We start from the raw sequence: 24,399 nt of genomic DNA, 5'->3' as shown, positions 1-24,399 counted from the left end.
CTAAAAATCACTGACAGAGAATCAAACTCAGGTGACAACAGCAGCATTGAAAAAAGACTTACAGCTCCCTCTCCTTCCAAACTAATTATGCTCAGGGATCGTGTTCGTCTTCCATTTGATTTCCCTCATTGCTTTTGCAAAGCTATATCTTAATTTAGTAACTGCATTGTTCTTTGTACACATAATCTTTCAAAAAATCTATCTGCTCAGATCTAAAGCACGTTCATGTCATCCCTTCGACAGAGGATGAATTTAATGATACCTGAAGGATTGCCAAAGCAAAACCGCTTAAAACCACTTCTCATGGACACGGATGTAACATGGAGTTACACTATAACGAAACATCAAATATTAGTATGAACAGGTGTCACTTAATGGTGCATAAAGGACTTGTCATCAAAGCATCAAACTGCTAATGAGCCGAATGTTAGAGCTCATCGTTAATGCGCAGGGTTAAGTCAGGTTCACCATGTCTTTACAGACCACAGTATTAAATAACTTATTTTCTATAAATGTTTGTTTCATGATAAAAACTCTAAAAAGAAATGAAATTGCATTATAATTCAAATATAAATAGAAATAATTGATTGTCTTTTGTTCACTTATGGAAGAATGTAAAATAAAATTAAAAAAAAGAGACTAAACAGACTATAAACATTGTTATTATCATCTGTGCGTGAATATAAATCTCTGCAGCAGTTACAGGAAGAAGTAGCTTTAAACGGTTTGCCTCCGACACGTCAGATCAGCAAAAGTGTTTTTTAAGTTTTTTACTCTGTACAAATTGATTCCTCCGCTGCTGCAAATAGAACGTCAAACAACAGACATCAGGAAATAAAAATAAAAGTTTGCATATTTTACAAAAAAATAAAAGACACATTGTGTTTCAACTCTTCCTTGAATCACCCTGAAATGTCCAGAATGCTTTTTTGTGTTAAAAATAAGAATTTGTTATATTACGTGCACAAAAATAATGCTCTGTGTCTTTCAACCTCTCTTACGTTTTTTTTTCTTCTTAGTTTTCTTTTTAACTTCTTGTTATGTTCCTTATTTTCAGATATCAAAATAGATCACAGCTTCTGTGAAGAAGATTCCCACCTTTGGTTGATCAACTCTTGAGGATGAGAGCAGGAAAGTCCAATGACATAAGTGTTGTCCTTTTTCTTAAAAAGAAAAAAAAATACAGACACACACACACACACACACACACACACACACACACACACACACATACAAACAAACACAAACACAGACACACAAGTTCCTTTTGTTATCCATGTTCAAGTCCGGGTGCTTGGTGATACATGGAGGACAGTTTAGCACAATCCTGTTTGGTTGGATTCACCTCGTGCCCTCTGCCCCACCTTGCTGGGAGCTGCAAACACACACACACACACACACACACACACACACACACACACACATACACACGCACACACGCACACACACACACACACACACACACACACACACGCACTTATTACACCAGATCATTCTTTGAAACTGGTCAATCTTATAATGGCTTGTTTGGGGTTTCCTCATTTTAATTAAATTAAATGCATTTTGTCAATGTACTGGATTAAATTGTACTTGTGTATGTTTTTTCATTAAATCTGCTGCTGACTCTTGCAATAAAGCAGCCATGGCCAGTTTAAACAGGCTTGTATGCTATCCATCGCTGGATTAGAAGCCACTCTTATCCATTCTGTATGAAGCTGGAGCAGCAGCTAGCTAGCTGAGCTTTGTATACAGACTAAAACAAGGGATACTACTTAGCCTGGCTCAAGCCAAATAAAATCTCTGCAAGAAGGTGATTAAGCAGAACCAAAATGACTTGACAAAATTACTTTGCAGTTTAGATACTTAAAACACATCTGCCTACACGTGTGTAATGAGCCGGGCCGAGCAGAGCAGCCGTTGCTGTCTTACCTTAGCTTCACTTGGGGTGTTGGTAAGAGTAGTTTGAGTGTTCTGCGGGAGTCTCCATAGCAACCTGTTGCTGTTGACCACCATTCTCCTAAAAAAGAGGATAGGTCTTTAGAAGAATACTCAACTTGATGATTAATGATAATGTGTCAATTAAACAGAATCAAAAATACAAAGAAGACGACCTGTATTTAACCACTGCCCTCACCACCGTTTCAAAGACATTATATGTCTTTGAGTGGATGAACACAAAGTGCAACATCCAGAACTAAAAGCCAATGCATACTGCAGGACGTTGCAGGACGTATTTACTAAAAGACATGCTTAACATTTTCCTTTGATAAGACTGACCCAATTCTCCCTTAACACCCGTCACTCTACTCCACCCTCTCTTCTCTCTCCCACTGGATCTCATTCATCCAATCACAGTCAGACTTCATGGCTTACCACTAGGCCGCTTCCCATTTATAAACCTGCCCTTTTTCTTTTCTCATTCACTGTCTTGCTCATCCTGTGGGCTCCCACCACTATCACAGAGCTCCACCTTCCAACAAATGAGTCAGGACTCCCTGCAGGCTCAGCCGGCCTACTGCAGAGCCCTCGGTCAGGAAGCTGCTTCACATTGGAGCACAGACTGTGGAGTCGGTACCACACGTCTCCATGAAACGATCATGACTCTCATTCACGAGAGGCTCTTCCAGTTGAATTATGGAGGCTAATGAAGATCCATTATTTGGACAGCACACTGCCATTTAACAAGAGTAAAATTACATGGGGAAAACCTAAGTAATGAATTATCATGAAATATTTAACCTTTTAAGCCCCGTTAAGCACCAAGGCATTTTTTAAGATTTAGCTCGAAATAGCATACCCAAACTAAAAAGGGTGTATCTCTGCAACCACAAGGGCTATTTGAATAATTTTGGTGTTATAATAAAGGCAACCCTTGTGAGCTTTTGGCCAGATGTGTAAATATTAGTATATATGTTGCTGGCTAAGAGTAAATAAAGATTGAAACACAGAACAAATAGAAGTTCCAGGTCCGTCTATAGAAAAAAGTACTTTCAAGATGATTATCTCCTTGAAATGATGCTTCACTAAGCCCTGAGGCTCTCCCAAATCATAGCACAATATGTGAACAGTCTCTCTGCACTGTTTTCACTTGAAGCAGAACAAAGTCAGATTGGGTAAAGTACAGAGAGAATTCAGGCGAGGTTTCCAAAATTTGCATTTCGGCACATTTGCGCATATTTTCGCGCATCTGTGACATTTGAATTTTTTCATGTAGCAAACCTTATATTTCACTTTCATATGACTTATGGTGTTAAATAAACTTGTATCAGTGTGGATTTACTGGGGGAAATGCATTTTTTCAACAAAAAAAATAAAGTTTCAAAATGTGCTGACTCAGTGATTTATGTTGCTGTGTTCTTTGGTTCATATCTCAGTGATGCTTTGCAGCAGAGGGATTTGGTGAATAGATTTGGAATCTGTGTGGAATTGTCTTGCTTCTTGCTATTTGTCTTTTTCTGATAGCACCAAGCTACGGGCTGCTAGTTCCGGAAACATGCAGAGTAGGCTGACTCGTGACAAAATTATAACTATTTTATTTTAATAATTATTTTAGTTGGTGTTTGACTTGTGTTGAAATGGCTGACTAATTATTGTAGCCCAGGTTCTCTTGTTTAATTTGATGTGTAGCATCAATACATTTGTTCATGATTATTGTAATGTTTTACACAGTTTAATTAAAATTTAAAAAAAGGACCTATATAGGTCCATGCGGGGCTTAGAAAAAAAAGAAGAATGACAGAAATGTATCATCATTTAAATACTGTATGTTTGCAGTTAGAAATGTAATGTTTTCTGAGAACTACGGCTTCTATGACAGTAAAGAAAAAAGCCAATTAAATATAAATATTTAAGTCCGCTAGAATGGTAATGAAAACCTTCTCTCCCTCATTTACTTTTCCTCAGGATGTAATTGTGCCAGTAAGAATTATAACGGTTGAATCTGACTGAGGATTAGATGAATGGTGAGAAGGTTATCAACTTAACAATAACAACAAACAAGAAAATACATAATCTTTTTAGAAAATCTGTCCAAGAGCCTCTCCAATCACGTTTCTGCGAGAACAAACACGGGAGTGGCGTGACTCTCCCTAGTACTATGTTTGCTGTTTCATCTCACCAAATTAGAACATGAATAGTTTTTACGCCACATCACTTTCTGGCATCTTAAAAAAAGAAACAAATCCTAATCTTTGATGTAATATTATTGTTGTATTCATAGAAAACTACAGGAATCATCAAAACCACTACTCCAGGATCTACCTGTCATAACATACCACACACACCTCCAAGGCAAATGGACACCGTCCAGCTCAATAAATCAGTCAGTTGGCAGATTGAATAGTCACCTCCCCTTATGTTGTGTCTTTACTTGAAATACATACCAATGAGACCTGGCGTGCTCACAGATGTGTCAAATTTGAGTAAATACGTCCCTATAAAAGTTAAATACATCCTCTTCATGGAAATATAGAATACAAGCATCTGAGGTTGAGGCTAGCTTCGTACCTCTACTGGGACACTGGAGGGAGGCACTGGGGTGTACTGGGGAATGTAGGTCCCCTGCATAGTTGTGTTGGCCGGAATATACTGTAGGGAAGGCAGAGAGGAAAACACAAATTGTGTGTAGTATTTGACACGAATAATATATCTTGTGAATTTCAGGACAGTTATCTATGGGGACAATTTTCTGCCTTGTGCATCGTATGTGTATGTGTGTGTGTGTGTGTGTGTGTGTGTGTGTGTGTGTGTGTGTGTGTGTGTGTGTGTGAGATTGGTACTGACTGTGCCCGTGCTGCCCATGGACAGGTGGCTTAGCTGCTGGGCGAGAGGTCCCATCATGGACGTGGGCTGAATGGACATGGTGTGATCCATTGTTGGGGTAAGAACAGTACCCTGTGGATGCATAGAGACACACACAAGAGAGACACAGAGTCTGAATCACTATTACTAATGGAATGTGTGTACAGTTTGGCTATGGGGAATGGTTAACATCTCAACATTTGGCTTGAATTCAATCCAGCCCACCTCCCAAGGTCTTGCATGCTTCATGATTTTCTCATGGATAGCTATCCCATCCGCCCAAGGTACATGGAGTGGCTAATTGGGTATATGAGGGGAGGGGATGGTGGTGAAGGAAGTTTACTCACAGCTGGCTGCATGAGGTATGACTGATGGTGCATCCAGGACGGGCTGTGTACCTAAAGATCAGGAAACACGTCATCAAACTCATTTGTAATGAGTTGCTGTTGCTTGCACAGTCCCATCAGAGCCCTTATTATGTACGTTAGCAAAGAGAGAACATACCTAAATAAATAGTATCAGTACTGTGGAATGTGGTCCTCCCTAAGTGTCTGTTAACTTACATAATAAAGCCTTGGCATTAAAGCAGCATTGGAATGATAAACACAGTGAAATGCCCCACCTGGTAGGACGAGACAGGAGAATGCATGTAGGGTGAGAGAGAAGTCTGGGCGATCATTCGGTTTGGAGCCAGACTGTAGGGTGAGGAGTAGAAGCTGCCGAACAGACGGAGAAAAGCCAGAAGCAAACATGAAGACAGCCACACCATGTCAACACTCTCCAGCATTTCTCCAACAACTACATGAACAGCATTATGTGTTCCTTCAACGCCCAGCAGAGGGCAGCACTTTACTACAGTTTGAGTACGACTCTTGTCTTACTGGAGGGTTGGGACTGTTTTCAGTCAGTCCATGCATACCACTCACCCATTTTGTAAGGCTGTGGGGTCATACGCAAGCGTCATTCCTCCCTGGGAAACAGAAACAGTGAGGTCATGCAAACACCGGTGCAGTGTGCGCTAAAACAGTCATCAAGCCCAGAGTGAGAGTGATATCGCTTTAATTTCCAACAGGAAAGGTAACATATGAACACGGGAAGTTCCCTTTAGGAATTATGAGTTAAAAGTAGCCATCTTACCGTATCTCCATCTCTAGCCCAGGGCCTTCCATTGTGGAGGTATTTCCCCTGGTTTTGCCTCTTCTTCTGCCCTCCATCTGCAAACTTACATAATAAGGGCTCTGAGGGCACTGTGGAAGCAACAGATCAAACAAGAAAGTGAGTTCAATGGTCACACCGGGGAACAAAAACACTCAGCTCTGGCACCAACAACAACAATATCAGGTTCCTTTAATACCAAACATTCCACGCACCAGGCACTCCCGGTGGAGTCTTGATGAATTTGCCATTGAAATGCTGGATTATGGCCTCGCACTTCTCAGTGGATTCCATTCTGAAATGCAGTCAAAAGTCAAATTGAATCCTGTTTGTAGAGCGCTGTTTATATTAGGATTGGACACGGACTACTTTTTATTTACAGCACAAATAGGGTGGTGTACTATGTCTGACCTGGCAAAGCCAACACCGCGGCTGGTCCCGTTAGCATCTCGGAGGATGCGTGTAGAAATGACCTGGCCAAAGGACTTGAGCATGCTCTCCAGCTCTTGTTCATCCATAGACACTGGCAGGTTGGAGATGTAGAGGTTGGTGGGGTCTTGCTCTTGTTGCTGTACAGGAAGTGGACATGAAAATCAGTTCACATGCAAATACCTACATGAAGAGATCTTGTTGTTTGAGATGATTTTTGTTTCCTTGCAATACCAATATTTGTTGGTGCAAGAGACATGTGAAACCATTGCTTTATCAGTACCTACTCTTGTTTAGAACATCACTGCTTGCAGGCGTGTCACTGGAGGGGAGCTCAAAGTACTTCAATTAATGCAGTTAATAAAGTACTGTAACTAACCTTTTTTTTAAGGCGTAATATATCAATTAGTATAACACTTTCAAACATGCTGAGGCATTTGCATATGATTTTTTTTTTCAAAATCTTTTTCTAACTGCATAAAATCCTGTGTAGGCAGTAGTGTGACCTGTCTTTATGTCAGCACCTGCCATCGCTCTTGGCACATTAATACTTCATCGTCAAGCTTCATTTTTATAATGGGACTTGATACAGATTAAATGTTTCTAAGCAATTAGTAGCAATCAACTGAAACCTTGGATACTTTGTCACATTTATCATTGCTCAACTACGGCTGTCTGGAAAATACAGACACACATAAATATACTGACACATGCAAACATGAATGTGTCTGAAAAGATTATGTCAGATATTTGGGAGGAATGTTGCCTAATTAAGAGATCTGGATAGCAGATAATTTAGAGACTTATGTTGTGGCACTAGCTTGAAATTGAAACATTGTGTGACTGTGCAGAAGCAGACAGGAAGTCAGCCATGAAGTTAAGCAGTTCAGAGAGCAACAGGAGCCTGGCAACCGGGAGAAAAGAGGCTGGGCTCAAAAGAGGGGAAGGGAAAACAGAGAGTGAAGGAAGAGGATAGAGCAGAGGGAGGGTGGGAGAAATGAGTAGCTTAAAAGGCTGATATTTCGTACAGAAGGAGGGAACTGACAAGATAGGAAGTAGTGGGAGTCTTGAGTAATTTGGGTAATGAAAGAGGAGGATGACAGAAAAGAGGATAAATGAGAGCCTGCTGATTAACAGGCTCTTCTCTTTCATCAAAATATATTTTATTGCCATAATTTCCCACTTTGTCCCTTCTTCCTAACACTCAATGCTATCAGATAGCTCTGCAAACCAGTTTGTCACTTGTGCATGAAATTAACTTTCAAGACGCAAGTCAAAGAGCTTTCTCAAATAAAGATTTACTGCCTTTATGAGTAGCCTCTGTTCTCAGCCGTGAGCCACCTGGCAAAGACATTTTCTGTGATTGTCGTCATCGTGGGTGCGGCAATACGTCCATTATGAACACAGTGGCACAGTGCAGGAGGTCATGGGCCGGATGAGACTAATGGGGTTAAAGGCTGCATGGCAGAGGAAAAACTCACTCCCTTTTCATCCTTGTATTTACCCTCTACCTCAGATAGTACACATGATATCTCATTTCATATTCAAGCAGATATTCATATCCCCTGTTGGAGATATGAAAATGTTGTTGGACCGAGCACAGGCACATGTCATTGCTGAAGTGTCATAGTGTCATAGTGCTATTTTTCTATGCCTAGCCCGAGGTGAGCCATGTCTGTCGAGGTGCGTCTCTGTGTATTTTCCTGCTTGTATGTTGGGCTGACGTCTGAGTTTGAACAGGGAGGTGCTGGGAAATAAGAAGGGATCTATTTTTAACTCTGCAATGGTTCTCCTACACTGTGTGCAGTCCTCTGGAGCCGCAGCCTTAGGGCTGGGGTGGCCCGTTCGGGGACTGAGCATACTCTGAGGACGGCCAGTGCGAGGTGTGGCTGATTCTGTTTGTGAACAACACTCTGCAGCAGCCATGGTGAAGGTGCAAACAGGAGAAACTGCACTTGAGTTTGATATTAAGCTCATTTAAGATACATTCTTCTGATCTGATGTGACCCAGTGACTCTGAAGCAGCTGTGTATATTTAGGTTTTTATAGTGGTTATTAACACCTCTGACTGAGCCCATGTTGTCTGGGTGAGTCAAGTCTTTGTGTCCGGTTTCACTTGTCGGGTATTGAGATACACAGGATTGTGTGGCACTCTTACAGAAGAGGTGCAGATAACTCCGGGTTTGGTTGCACTGAACTGGCACAGGTCAGCCGGCAGCGCGGATCCGTTACAATTTTCCGGGCCTGTGCTGAGGGAGACCCTGGTGTTACATTGCAGTGGGTCTGTTTGGGTGCAGGACACTGGTGGTGGAGTGTATTAAGTGCTGGTGTCAGCCCCAGGCCTAGGCCCAGACGATGGACAACGCCAGCCCATTGTGCCTATCCCATTAACAGTGGGTGTAGTGGCACCCTCCACCCTGGGTTCCCTCAATGGGGAGCCTAAGAGCCAGAGGGATCAGCTTAATGGGCCGACAAGAGTTGCTTTGACTGCAGACACTTGGACAAAGACCTCAGAACAAGCGCTACAACAGGAGCAGGTTAGCAACACACACAGGGACGAGGGTGTGAGGGGAGGAGAGAGAGAAGCTGGTGAGGAGGGCGATGAAGAAAGAGGAGACGGAATTAGGGATGAAAGGGAAGGCAGTAAAGGATTAACAAAGCAGCAAGAGTGGGGAAATGAATGAAACTGAAAAGGGGAGTCATTTTTGCTTTGAACAAATGTAGTCTGCATGAAGCCAGACCCTATCCTTCCATCAACTGTCGATTATTGGCACAGGTTCACACGCCGAACACACGCTTGCCTATAAAGAGTCTATCTTGTACCCGCTGCCAATCAGGTCACTGCCTGTAACCTTTCACATGAGAGGAAGTGTGTGTGTGCTTGTGGAGAAAGGGAATATGACTCTTGATGGTCAAAGTTTAGCATGTGGCTCTTTGGAAATCAATACAGTTTTGAGACACGTCTGACAAGTTTAACATCATGGTGTTTGGTAAATTTGGGGGTAAATCAAGCGTAACTGAGCGGACTAATTCTTACTTTGGCCATCTGAGCCTGGACACCACTGGACTTCAGAGCTGTTACAGCTTTCTGTGCTGCTGCTGGACTGTCAAAGTCCACAAAGCCATATCCTGTAAAACAGACAGAAACATATTAAAATAACTGTGACGTTTTGTTTTGGAATTATGTGCTTCATACCACTCGCATATATGTCTAATAAATATGATATTGCATTATATATATGCGACTAACTCTCATCAAGAAAGAAGTTGAAATACTCTTTTAATAAACATCCCAAACCAGGGGGATGAGTGAAAAATCATGATCTCAACTCTAAATAAAAAATGTAAGAATAGTTCAAACGACAGTTTTACTCACCTTTACATTTGTTGGTGGTTTTATCCAAGATGGCCTTGGTCGACACGATCTTGCCATACCTGCAGAGACAGACAAACAGAACAGTCAGAACACAGTGTCAATGACTGGGGTGACTGTAGGGCAACAAGAGGAATCTGCTCCGACATCTGCATACCAAGCCAGCCACACTTCCTCAGGCTGACTGACTACAGGTGTAAACATGTAGTCACACTCCTTTGTGTAACCAATTGTGTCTTTTTATTGCGATTTTAAACGTCTGAGACAACTTTGTCTGCATCAACCCTTCTGTCTTGGTAACCCTGATCCTTGGGGTGGTTTTCGACAGACAGTAGACAGCACCCTAGGGCAAAAAAATATTTGTCCTGGGCCTGTCTTTACACGCGTGCACGCGCACGCACGCACGCACGCACACGCGCACGCACGCGCACACACACACACAAACACACACACACACACACTAAATGCAGCTCTGCTCTTGAGTATTTTAGGCTCAAATAAAGCTTTAAAGTGTCGTCACTGGCAATGTCTGAAATTTTGACTGTCAATAGAACAGACTTTGTATGCTTTTTCCATTTAACACACAGATGAAGTCAAATGGTGTATGAGACACAAGCCAGTGTCCTAACCTGTTATTTTGGTCCACAGTTTGCAATAGAAAAACATGACAAATGCCAACCATTAAAAGAGGAGGATAAATGAAAGCATGGATGCAGTAGCATTGAACATTCATGCTGTATGAAAATCCCCTCAAAAGAAGTGCTATGTAAGATGTGGAGACCAATAGAATGCAGTGTTATAAGTCGGTGCGTCAGCTCTACAGTATAATAGACCTGCCCTTGTCTGGTGAATTTAGCCAGTGAGTTGCTCTGTTTGGGCGACATGGCGTCTGGGCGGAATGTACACTGTAACCTGATGCTGCACCCGTCCGCTCGCCTTCCTTCCCCCCACATCCCGCTCCCTCGCTCTGTTTTTCCACCCTCACATTGCAGCGCACCGCTGGGTCCTACACGCCCGCCTAGTTTCAGAGTACATCTGCCCAGATGACTCAGTCCTGACTGGACGGTCATGGCAGAAACCTGTGTCGTGACAGACACCAGTCTTAACTATTTCAGCTAAAACCAACATTGATTTAAAGACAAGGGAAGAGGAAGTGCAAAATGAATGTCCATGTTTTAGGACTCGTTCCTGCAGCTCCCTATTACCGTCAGGACAGATACATTAAAAAGGACACAAATTTATAATTCATCATCCACTGCCACAGAGCCAGATGACCTTTCCCTAAGCTATGTGTATAGTTTCCCACTGCCAAATAAACAAGCTTCATTTAATTTAACCAATTCAAGCCCAACATACATTTTACATTTATTTTGGTCATATTTCTGAGCTTCTTGAGCACACAAGTAGAAACATGTATTCAAGATTTACAGTTTATTGTTCAAAAACTGTAGAAAATGTACAAAGTCTTGTAGATAAAACCTAGCATATTCACGTTTGGGGCTCAAACAGATGAACCATATACAAATACGTTCCTCTTAACGAATATTGGGCATACATTATGTGAAACTGACTTGCACAACTTTGCTAACACTGCGTTTCAGAAATAATCTAATTTAACTGATATTAGGCCTCAGAACGCACTCATTTAAAAGATCTTGTATTGTACACACAAATAATTTTCGCTCTTTTTGAGACACTGTTTCTTCAAGACCTATCACTTAATGTACTTTGATGAGAAAATGGAGAATATTAAAAAATAAAGAAAAAAAGGGACCACCTTGGTAGCAGAGTGGGTACATCACATGCCACATACCCGCAACATCCCAGCTTTGATTTTGGCCGTGGGACCTTTCATACACTACGAACACACAAGAACTGCAGAGCACAAACAAATGATATACACATACAATACATACACTATGAATGCCAGTCAAAATATTTCTTTATTCCTTTGTCCAATAATCAAAATATCAATATCTTGACAAAAACCAAAGTCAGGGATAGAAATGTATATCAAAACAAAAGTTTGCAGATTTTTTCAAATTTAAACTCATATCTTCAGATTGAAAAACACTGACACCTTTGATCAGTTTCACTGATTGGAAGCATGAGAAAGAAAAGCAGAAGCCGTGTTTCATGTTTTACCCAATAGACCCACCAGGAGAGTTTAAAGGTCTGATGGCAGCGACTATGTGACCTCAGTCCCTCTGCAGAGGAACAACAGCCCACCACACTGTGGAGGCCACAGAGAATTAAAAGACAGCTCTGACCCATATGCGGCTGTCTGGCATTCTTTCCCAGCAGGCCATGCTACTCTTCCTAGAGGTAGCCCTCCCACCCACCCTTCAAGTCTCCGTCCTCTCTCATCTTCCCTCTCAACCCCACAATGACTTCTCTGTCGTTCCCCTGTTTTTACTCTCAAATCCCCGAGGTTCACATACCAACCGCCGAGTTCACATTTTCTTTGATTGATCCGGCTTTGATTATGTTTGTGTGCACTCAAATATTAACATGAGTTGTGTACAATTGCACTGAGGATTCAATGTTACTGAGGCGTCCTTATGTTGGGTCAGAGTAGCCAAACTGGAGGATGGCACAAACAATCTCAGAGAAAGGGACGGTTAGCTGTGGCCAGTGCTTGTTCAGGGAGGCGTGGCGTTGCTGTGAATGACCCGTGGAGATGACGGATGTACGGCTAAAGTTCACAAATCCCTTCTGTGACATACAGCATAGCCCTGACCTGCGGCTGGCAAAACAGTTTGTTTGCTTGTTACTGAGTTTTATCAGTGTGTGCGCATGTATGTATATGTGTGTGTGTGTGTGTGTGTGTGTGTGTGTGTGTGTGTGTGTGTGTGTGTGTGTGTGTGTATGGGTATGTGTATGTGTGTGTGTGTGTTCGTATGGCCGACATACTATAGAGGGTTGACTATTTGTCGAGGGATATGCAAGTCTTAGTTCACTGCTGTGGAGCCAAGTCGGACAGAAAGGTTAGATCAGGACACGAGGAGGCAACATGCCATACCCTTCTCTGGCCCCTTCCCTCCTTCCTTACCCCGTCCTGTCCTTTTCCCGACTCTCTGCATTCGTTCCTTCTTTCTTCTAATTCTCATTTCTCGTGTTTCCTAGAACTGTTAAGATTTAATCAAACTGACTTCAGTTGTGGCAATTGAGCGTCCTTATTCAGACACCACGGCTCTTTTTTCTGATCTTTAAATAATGTCCTAAAACAATTTAATTGCATGTGTCCAACAGATGAAGAGCATGCTCCAGACAGCACAGCTGTTATACGTTTCTACATGACTCTTTCTACAACGTAGCGTCAAAGATAAATAAAGAAAACATGTCCCATTTATGATGGACCAAAAAGTACGACCAGTAATAGTCAGACTTTAATCTGACAATAATAAAGGCATAATAATTTACAATAGGGCCGATACCTTTGTGGTTCAACCTGCAGCGCTGAAAATCTGCTGTGTGACGTCAACGTCACGCTGGATGACGCTAACGTCACGCTGGATGACACTAACGTCACGCTGGATGACGCTAACGTCACGCTGGGTGATGCTAACGTCAAGCTGGATGACGCTAACGTCACGCTGGATGACGCTAACGTCACGCTGGGTGATGCTAACGTCACGCTGGATGACGTTAACGTCACGCTGGATGACGTTAACGTCACGCTCGGTGACGCTAACGTTGCGCTGGATGACGTTAACATTGTGCTCTGTGACGTTAACTTCACGCTCGGTGACGTTAACATTGCGTCCGGTGACATTAACGTTGCGCTCTGTGATGTTAACGTCACACTCGGTGACGTTAACGTTGTGCTGTGTGACACAGATTTTCTTATAACTCTCTATAAGAGAGCAAATAAGAGTATTCCTCAAAATGTCTCAATATTCATTTATGAATATGACTCGTGATGTGGAATTCTTGAGGCTCAACCCGCATAATGAAACATGTCTGTGTGACATTACATTTCTTTCCAATTCCAATATTTTTTACTTAAAATAACTCACGGTTGGCAGAGCTTGACCAGGTCTTGGTCCGTGGTCCCAGGATGAAGGCCGCGGATGTACAGGTTAGTTTTACTCAGCTGTTCCCCACCCCCACTGCTGTTGCTGCTATTGTTGGTGTTGGGACTTGGGGCTGCCATCTGGTGGCCGGAGGACACATAGGTCTGCTGCAATAAGAAAGAAGCCAAATTAGTTGACCGTGCATGAACACGCAAAAGAAGTCGTTGTGAAAATACCTTTAATTCTGTAACGCCAACATTTGGAAAAGTACAGCATTGGAAAAGCGTGAAACTTCAAAGGCGTGTTTCGACATAGACATAGAATACACATTATTAGATACATAGATCTATAGACATAGATAGACATAGAAAGAGACTAATGATTTTGTGGGAACTGCGAAAAATAATATCATACAGCCCTCATGTCAACACTCACCAATCGTGCTTTCTGAGGGGAATGTGGGGCCTCTTGGCTGCCCAGTCCATATAGGGAAAAGGGGCCTCTTGTGCTTTCTCTGTGTTGGGTAATTTCTTTTTTACGTTTGGAACCACAAAAAAAATCCTTGCGGTGAAAATCAAAACCAAAGCTCTAAAGATGTAAAACTAACATTTAGTCAGTCTGATGATGCAGAAATAAATATAGAGACTGGATGTGAACATGTTTGATACTTCAGCTACTTTCTCATTTATTTTTTTACATATAAAAGCAGGTATTTAAAAATGAATCTTGTCAATCTTCTTAAACTGACATTTCCCTCTCAAACAGTATCTGAGGTTAACAGCTAACAAGATCACGAGTAGCACAACGGGAAAACATGGGTCAGTTCAGTCCACATAACATACAAAGCCCATTGATCCAAACAAAGAGAAATTCAAAGAGATGTGTGACAAAAGCACACCAGGACTTTGTTACTATACGCCTATAGTCACATGCTCATGTTGCGACCATCTGTCATGATCTGATATGAACTTCAACTACTACAGAACCGTGTTCTCATTTTTTACTTCGGGTTGTTTTGTTTCAGCAGTCAACAAGGACTCAGCACCGGTGAATAGTCGTAATCTCAACTGTCTACTAATCGATGACTCACTCACACTAGGATCATGAAAGGCTTGAAAGAAAAAGTTGTGTAACCATGCAAGGGAATATTTTTCTAATGGGATAAATGAAAACGTATCTTTCCAGGATTAGATCTACTAGCTGTTTTCCCAAAAAGACTGAGAAAATAAATAGCAACACTTCAGATCAGGCTTGCCAGAACTGGCAAATGTCTGTTTGCAGCGAGAAGTTGACTTCAATCCCATTAATCCAACAGCCACATGTTTTCATTCAGTGTTGCATAATAAAGGAATAAGAAAACATATATGCGTGTAGCCGTGAATGTCTCGTTTGAGAGAGTGATTGGACGGAGGACAGAAGAGAACAATGGGTTAATTTTGGGGGAGAGGAGAGGGTCACTGAGCAGACTAGTGGTGTTTAGGAAAAGCCCAGCAGGAAGTCAAAGTCGCACCAGGACCACCAGCAACGTCAACCAATCACGCTAATTAGACGCCATCTATAAGGCATGGAGCCCCTATCACACAGCCCCTCTGACCTCCAGCAGCCGTTTCAACAAGAGGCTCATTTCTCTAAAGATAACCCCCTCTTCCTCTGCTGCTGAAGAAACCAGAACATTTTGCATGTGTTTGTTTGCGTTTGGTAAGATCGAGACATGAAGTAAAACAAAGAAAAGAAGTGCTGTTTCCTTTCATATCTTTCACTCCAGGGATCCAGGGATATGTACAAACATCCACCATGAGGAGAGGATATAGGATATAAAGATTATTTGATATAGTTTTATTGGTCATGGTTGGATGGAAACTATTGCATACAAATCAACATCTTTTTGACAATGAATTGAGCTGCATTATTTTTGTACAAATGTGTTTTTTTATTATGTCAATTGTCCTGTAAATTTGAATGATAGATAAAACCAGACCAGAACATTTTAAGGGGCAGTGGAAAACACACAAACACTGCACAAGCTTGCCCATAAGGGTTCATCTATTTTATCACATGATGTGAAGGAAAGAGCAGTCAGCAGAGACCTGTAATCTCTTTCACACACTCTTTACCAGAGTGCCAAGTCCCAATCAAGCTCCAGACTGTACCAGGAGCATACCATTGCAAGGTAACCTCTTATATCACCAGTTTGCAACCACACACACACATACAAACCAAGCACAACACATTCACCATACACACTTGTAGCCTACTGCTGTAGAATGCTTGATTGATCTGCATAATATCTTAAGTCAAAATAGATCGTTCATGGAATTTAAACTGCCCACAAAAGACAATCACAAACATCTTTAACTGAACGAACCAATTTCAAAAGTGAAACGGCCTGCTGTTTGTTATTACATGTCAGGCTACTTTAGTGTGCTCTGTGCTCAGTGTGTTCTGTTAAAGACTCAGGCAGAAACACCAATTTCTTTATTTTTTTGTATTAGTAGGTCAGTAGTTGCGGAGAGAGCAACAATCTTATAAACAAATAAATCAAGTATCTTGGACTACAATAAATTAAGTTCCCATCTCTAGGAAATTATGACTAAGGTGATGTCTTCAAATTGATAGTTTGGCCCGACCAACAGTCCAAAATGCAAAAGATATTAAATTTACAATGACAGAAACCACAGAGCAGCAAATCCTCACAATCAAGAAAATAGAAACAGTGGAAATTTGGCATCTTTGCTTAATAAATTACTTATTGACTGATCTAATAAACCACTAATGATTTCAGCACTAATCATTTGAGCCTATTTACCAAATGTGTATGATTAATCAGACCTTCTCTGACCTCAGAAATCTGTTTTTTGCTACCTTTATTAAACTAAAAGTAAGAATAAATCAAATGTGTTCCATTATTTCTATATTCTAATGAAAACTGATACAGACTTTCTAATATTAATCGTCAAACTACTACAATCAAGAATTTCTTACCACTGACCCATTTGAACCTGAACATCAAGAGACAATATATGGGTTTTGTTGGATTTGTAATTTTTTTTGTCTTTTGCAGAACCGCTCCAACTTCATAACAAAAGGCTAAATACAATCTGCATGGATATTTTTAGGACCAAACTTAAAATAAAACTCAGGAACACTTCTATAAATAAAACCATTTCCTCTACCTTGATGTAAACTTACATCAGTAATCTGAAGCTGCCAGGAATTGTCTTTATTTATGAAAAATCTCTCAATACATAAAAAATATGTTTTCATTTTGTGTTCAACATTAAATTAAGCTATCAAGAGTAATTCCTTCATATGAGCACTTTAAACGCCTGCTACTGTATCTCTGCACAGATCTGTTTCAATGTCCAATCCTCTTTTGAGTCTCACTCCACCTCTGTTTTTATCTCCGTCTCTCCCTGTGGGGGCTTCTCCACTCGACCCCAGTTTGACCCACAGAATTCCATTGATTTCCTGGCTGTTGGGGGTCTGCTTGCCTTCCCGTGTCCTGGCTGCCTGTCTTCTCCTCAGGCAGGAAAGAGCCATGTCTGTCTGACCAGCTGACATGCTAATGCACAGATTTATAGCCCGGCTGGATGAGGGCGCAGCTTCCGGCTTGTATAGAGTTACGCCGCTGAGCTGCCGCTTTGCACCAGCTCCAATGAGTCATGGGAAAACTAGTTTAATGCTGGAAATCTTCGTTTCTGAAGCATTCGACAGACATTTTGGAAAAGCTATTTGATTCTAAAACCACATCCTTTCCTGTTGGCCTTGTTTATAAAGAAAGAAACATATTTAACATAGGACTAGAAATCCTTGGAAAATGTTCACATAGTCTTTTCACATTAGCCAAGTGTTAGGTGGGGACTGTGTGTCTAGTAAAGCGGTAAGCTGCAGTATGGCAGCAGGCAGGAAATCCTCTGTATCTGCTCCTGATCTTATCACGTAGACATCTGAATGAGTTCTGCATTCCAACCAGGTGACAGGGACACCAAACTCACGTCCAGACTCGTCCCTGAATCCTCCTTCCTTTTTGTCTCTAATGCTCCCCTTCCTTTTGTCTTTTTATAGGCACCTTTTAATCCTCAAACTGTCTGTCTCCTAATGTTGTCGATCACACGTTGATGCACATGCACGGTGCAAATGTACATGCATGCCCGGCTTTCAAGCCGGGTCAGGTGGCCAAAGCTGGGGAGCTTGGAAACAGATACCTACAAACACTGTCCCTCCGCTCAGCTAGAGTTCTAACAAAATGTGAGGCTCACTGAGTGTCCGGCATCACTGCGGTACTTGGCATCAGATTTCTGACAGCTGTGCTTTCCCCAAGGACTCTGACTCTCTTTCTCTACCTGTTCACCTTGGTCGGTGTAGGTGGAGTTGGAGCCCAATCCGAAACATCTGACACATTAAACAAAGAGATAGAAAAACACATAACTGGCAGAGGGTCAGAAGGACAAAGGTGACTGTTCAGGAGAGTTCACTGAGGACAGAGTCGCTGCAGCAGAACAGCTGGTTTAATACACGCAGATGAAAAAAAGTAGCCCTGTAGACAGCAACTTGTGTATCTTATGTATTTCCTGTTGGGAGTTGTCTCAAGCATGTATTTATGATTTCAGTGCCTTTTATACACAGCATTTATCTTTGGTAAATAGAAAAATGTGACTAAAGCAAGATTGTCCTGTTATTTCAGCCCAACCAATACTGGATTTTTGAGGTGATATTTTAACTCCAAAGTATAATATGTAAAGGGGTTTAAAACATATCTGACAAGCATACATTTGCGGGTATTATTTGTTGTTGTTTTAAACAATTTTGGTACGGATAAATGTTTTTATGTATTTATTAATGTGACCAAGATAATATCCTGAATGGGACTTATAACAGCCTAAAATGTCTGTGCTCTCTGGTGGACGTAATGGAGACATTTCTAAATGACCTCAGACATCTTTTTGTTACTTAATGACCGAAATGTCTTTAAGATTTTACTCTATTGACCAAACTAACGGTCATTTTAGGGGATTAAGATCTTACTTGTTGGGTTGTATGTTTTTTGCACTTGATGTTACTGCTGGCAGTCTCGCTCCTGTTTGATGCAAGCAGCTGCCTGCGGATGCTGGAAATAGGATTAACGAGAGCTGTGAGACTCAACCATGCTAGAAATGTGCAAACTGCAAAACCGAAAAAGTGTCTAAAAGGCTTCAAAGTGTTTCCAAAGCAAGGAAAATTCACATACGTCATTTGATTCAATGTTAATAAGTATTGATTGATGATGCCTTCAGGATTCATTGCTGCGATTCAAGAACACATGACATCTCACACTTGGCCTGATTGATGACTTTTGAGATCAGATAGTGGCTGATAATAATTCTCACATAAGCATGATCCTGTAAGGAAATCAAATTAATCAATGAAGTACAACTATACGCACACACGGTCATTATTGAAAAGATGTGAACTTGGTGAATTCCTTCATAAAAAAAGATTGCTGTTAAGCAGCCAACTCTCAAGTCTACTTGTTGAGACATAGGAAACCAACGACAGGGAAAACTATAGGTGTCAGATATTGCTGGGGATTTAGCCAACACTCACTCAAGTTCATTTAATTCTTTAACCTGTGTTCAAGTTAAAAGTAAAGTGAATGTTAATAAAAAATGAAAATCACACAGTAACTAAAACTCATTCCCTTCACTTCTACGTTAATGTTTATCACAGTGAAATGTGATTCAAAAGTCTAGATTCTTCAAGCTAAATATGAATTTAAGTTAACCAAATGAAAGAAAAAAAAGGAAAGGATTTATTAATAAATACAATTGCATTGCAAGTTGCTTGTGTAGTTAAAATGCTCTTGGCCCTGTGTTGAGAGCCGAGTGATGAATCGCTCTAAGCTCCAAAGAACCCGTTGTGATTGGACAGTTTACATCTGAATTGTTAAGGTGCATGAATTGATTCACCAAAGCAGGTAAGCTAAACACAAACTGTCAATGTTGAACCAGATCACATTTTAAACAGTAACTGATATTTATTATTAGATGCATCAATTGTTCATGCAGCCCTGATCTGGACTAACTTTCATCGTTGTGCCTCTTCTGAAAGGATTATTCAATGTCAAAATATATTTGTAACATATATATTATACATATATACAGAGTATAAATCATAATATACATATCATTATTGGAATTTCTTTGTAAAAGTATTCTGGACTTTTTTAGCCGAACCTTCTTTATCAAACTCTATTTATCATAATCAAGGTGTTTTTGAGAGGCATTTCTTCTTCTATGTTATAAGGTAACAAACAATCGTTCCTAAATGTTGTATGGACCTGTATGTCAATGTGTTTCAAAAAGCATTTTTTATTCAACATTTTTTATTCAATTAATTCCACTGCTACCACACTGAGCAGTCAAACTCTGACGGACAACTTCACAAAGAATGGAATGCGGCCGCTGATAGCACCAAGAATCGCACATCACTTGCAGCGGCTATCTGCCCACGTCTTGACGTCTGATTCCTAAAAGATATTGGGCTAAAGATACAACAGCGGAATCGTGCACATACATTTTTTGCATTTGTTTGCAATAATCTCTGTGGCAAAGTATAAACACAGGAGACAGAACAATGGAGAGAAAAATAAAAGCTACAAGTCCTGAAGGACGAGCTGCAGAGGAATTCTTTAAAACTTCAGGCGAATTTAAACGTGACAGACAGAAACCGTAGTTAGGATATAATACCCCGGTCTGTTCGTGCTGTTGGTGTTTTCAAAACGCACAACTTCAGACTGTAAAAGAAGATGGCATGATTTGAAGCAGAGGTCGAAAGAAAAACTGTATCATTCACTGCTGCCATGAGCGCTGGAAGGTCTGGGCGTGATCCTTTATAAATGCATCTGAGGATGCTAATAATCTCACTATAGCATGTGGCTAACTGGCTATTAGCGCTGATCTTCCTGAATTGGACTGTTTTTGTCAAGAGGCTTATTTACTGGAAAGGAGGCACATTTGGCTCAAAATATGCATCTTACCTCATTTATATTGGCAGGGATTGAGCTGTGCAATCCCCCCCCCCACCCCCCCGAGTGTTGTCAAAGAGTATAAAGTAAGTAATAAAGTAATAAAGTTAAGAATACTCCGCATTGGCAAGAAATAGGATACACTGGTGACGCCTGAAAGAGTCAAAAGTGAAAGTGTGAAATCAGTGATTTAAAGAAGCATGGCAATTCTGCTATTCTGCCATGTCTAAAAGGCCTTTTTAGTGAAACCCTTTCCACCTGCCGGTCAATTTAATGCTCCAGGTAAAACATTTCTTTCAATTTTTTTCATATCTAGTTGTGTTTTGATGCAACAAGTATGTGTTGAAGCATCACGATCTTCACATCACAGCAGTAAATTGACATTGAAAAGGACTCCCGTCACGGGAGGATAAAAAACAAGCCATTCGATGAGCCCCTGAGCCAGACGTGTGATACCCTGAGAAGCGACAAGCCTCCTGATATTTTTCCACCCAGGAAGCTTTACACGGAAACCAACCAAATTTGATTTGAGGACATTAATTCTATTTATTTGAGGGAGGAAATGAGGTGCTCAGTCAGGGGAGGAGCAGCTGGCTTTAAGCACGACAGAAACCAAGCGCCTCGGTAATCACCGTGCGAACACAAAGAGCGCCTTTCTCGCCTATCGCCGTGTTTATTTTGTGATCGGCTTTGGATTTTGTGTATTCCTGCAGCTCAGGTATGGCAGATAGTGAGCAAGAGATGAAAGTAATGAGGAGGTGGTGGATGTGGGAGGAGGAAATGTTAGGAATCACAACACAGGAACTTGACCTCACTGTGAACTTTCACTTCACAATACAGAGACGCACTAAAACAACTGGCGGAGCAAAACCCGACTTCCTTTTACATCCGTTATTTAGTGCTTTCTTTATGCTTCATTTGTATATATGTATATATATATATATATATATATATATATATATATATATAAACACAAATATATAGTCAGATCAAGTACTTTTTGATCGTAATATCAATAAAGTCCATCTTATTATTTATATTTTTCTCATAAGTCTGCTCAGGCGGCATGTTATCACTGATTCCTGGATAACTCACCTTTGGTGGTATTTTTGTCAGTTTGATCTTAGGAAAGGTTTAAACTATTCAGAATGGACTGTAAAAGTCAACAGACATTAAGGAACTAAGATACAATTACACATGTAATGATATAAATGCAATACACTTCAATTATGTATCAACCTATTGCAGGTAATCAACTCAAAACAGCATGAAGGTAAGGGCTACACTCTCCCTACAATCTTGCTGTGAGGATACTTTAAATACAAATAACTAGTAGTGCCACATTAATTTCTGCTTCAACAAAAGGTTCAACATTTTGGGGAGAACGCTGGTAGATTGTATTCTTTGGACAGAGCCAGGCTAACCTTTACCCCATTTATTTTGTTAAGCTAAGTTAACAAGCTGCTGGCTGGAGCTTCACATTTAACGTACAGACGTGACAACATCAAGCTTCTCATCTACAGTAAATAAATGTATTTTCCAAATTGTCAAACTTTTCTTTTAACTCATTCAACTTCTGAAACACAAAACAGTGAGCAACCCAAGGCTAATAAGGCTGCAACTAGCATTTTTTTTTCAATATTGAGGGCTGATTATTTTTCTTGATTATTCAATTAATCGTTTAGTCTATGAAATATTAAAAAGTAGTTTTAAAAAAACGTGCATCACAAACCAATCTTCCAATCTTCAAATCGCTTGTAACCATCAGTCCAAAACACAAATACTTATTTACAATCATATGATAAAGAAAAGAAGCAAGAAATCCTTACATTTGAAAAGCTGGAACTAGCTTAAAAATTACTGAAATGAATAATTGATTATACAAATAGTTGCAAAACGCTATTTTTTTATTGACTAATGGATTAATCACCTAAACTTTACAGCTCTAACACTTATAACACCGAGATGATAAAGGGAGAGACTTTTATGCTTAAAATGAGGACAGCTCATTGAACACTAAATTATCTAAGACACTGTCTATATTGAATGGTGACCTGGACAATGGCCACTTTATCTATATTACATTATACATTTAGAATACATATAGTCAGAAACAACAGGGACCAATTTAAAAGAATGAAACCGCAAGTACTAACACTTACAAGGCGACACTCCAGTTGCTCGTACTTTCTTTAAAAAGTGACATCTAACATGTTATTGGTCTCTCGTCAGCTAAAATGTGTTTGCTCCGATAGTTTAAGGAAGGATGTGTTTGTCAAATAGTCTCCTCATAGCAACATAATGAGGTCCAACCTAGGAACAGCTCAAGTAAAGAACATCCCATGAATGTATATTCCATAAAAATGCAATGTGAGTTCAATAAAATTAATTGCAAAGTGTGTATGTGTGCAAGTGAGTGTAGAACAAACAATTCAAACTGTGTTCCACAGAATGGCACGAGTGTTGACATCAGATCCGGGAGGGATGAGCAGCCAGGCGGTGCCCAAGATCACAGAAAGACAATATGTCAATAGACATTTCCCAAATGCCATTTAGAGTTCAGGAGCTCACAGCCTCCCAGATTGAGAAAAGCAGTCAGAGCAGAAGGACAGGAGGAGCTACTGTGAATCCAGTGGATGTGAAATCTCAACATAATGCCGCCATGTATAATCAAAGAGCGTTTATCATCTCTTCTAAGCCATTGCGGTCCATAGAGAGAAGACACAAGATCTCATACACCACTCAGGAAGAAGGATTATGAAGCATTTTTGAAATGCAGAAGATTCAACTTTGCCATGTAGCTAATTGGAATAGGTATTTAATTAGTGTTCCTCCTGCTGTAGGCCTACAGCATATCGTGTTTAGACTATTCTTCCCTCACATATTGGTTACTAAGGTCACAATGTCAACATTGAACATAATTCTGGGAATGTAGTCACAATGGGTCTGGTGGGATTTTTCGAGGGGTGGGGCATATTCCGCTTTCAGATGGGAAACGAGGAAAAAAAGAAAAAAAACTTTGCAAACTTACGCGGCAGTGGAGACAATGAAGAAGCTGATTTAACAGTAGATATTAGATACTAGTGTCCGGAGGAAGAGGCAGAATTCATATTGTAACATGTCCACCCCCACCCTACACCCACTTCCACACACACATCCTGGCACAGACGCGCTGTCCCAACACGGTACAGTACGCATAAAAGTTGCTCTCCACCATTGACTTATTTTTCCAAGCGAGTGAGCAGAGCGGTATCGACACCCTCGCTGTTACTACACACGCACAAATACTACGAAATAAAAATGTTTAAAAAAACCTCGGCGTCCAACATGACAGGACCGAGCGGGACGTAGTGTCCCACCGACGCAGCCCACGGAGCACGGCTGGGTTTCCACTCCACGAAGTCTGAAGTTAAATTCACTACGGTCCGCTTCTCAAGGACACTGCAGCTCACTGTCACAAGCCCCATTCTGTCGCGACAGATACGGGAGGTGTTGCCCTGCAGGGCGAGCAAGCCGACAATAGTAGGGGAAATCTCCCAAAAAGCGTTTACCTTTTTGCTGTTTCTGCTGTTATAGCCGTTGTATGGGTTGATTCCTGCCCTTGGCGGTACGGAGAGCAGCAT

The 24,399-nt window shown here is 40.9% G+C and overlaps 1 protein-coding gene across 1 annotated transcript; it reads right to left on the bottom strand.

Annotated features, from left to right (window-relative positions):
- Window positions 1-1,936: 1,936 nt before the first annotated feature.
- LOC306736233 (RNA-binding motif, single-stranded-interacting protein 2-like) lies at window positions 1,937-24,399 on the bottom strand (the record flags this gene model as incomplete). Its single annotated transcript, XM_079217849.1, has 13 exons — window positions 1,937-2,017; window positions 4,507-4,587; window positions 4,783-4,893; window positions 5,148-5,198; window positions 5,423-5,516; window positions 5,727-5,767; window positions 5,938-6,047; window positions 6,171-6,250; window positions 6,367-6,524; window positions 9,422-9,513; window positions 9,761-9,819; window positions 13,777-13,940; window positions 24,328-24,399. The coding sequence occupies 13 exons, from the start codon at window positions 24,397-24,399 to the stop codon at window positions 1,937-1,939; spliced, it is 1,194 nt and encodes a 397-aa protein (XP_079073975.1).

Source organism: Taurulus bubalis (genome assembly GCF_910589615.1).
Source record: "Taurulus bubalis genome assembly, chromosome: 5".
Lineage (NCBI taxonomy): Eukaryota > Metazoa > Chordata > Actinopteri > Perciformes > Cottidae > Taurulus > Taurulus bubalis.
The sequence above is the reverse complement of the archived record's forward strand: the minus strand, read 5'-3'. Positions and strand labels throughout refer to the sequence as shown.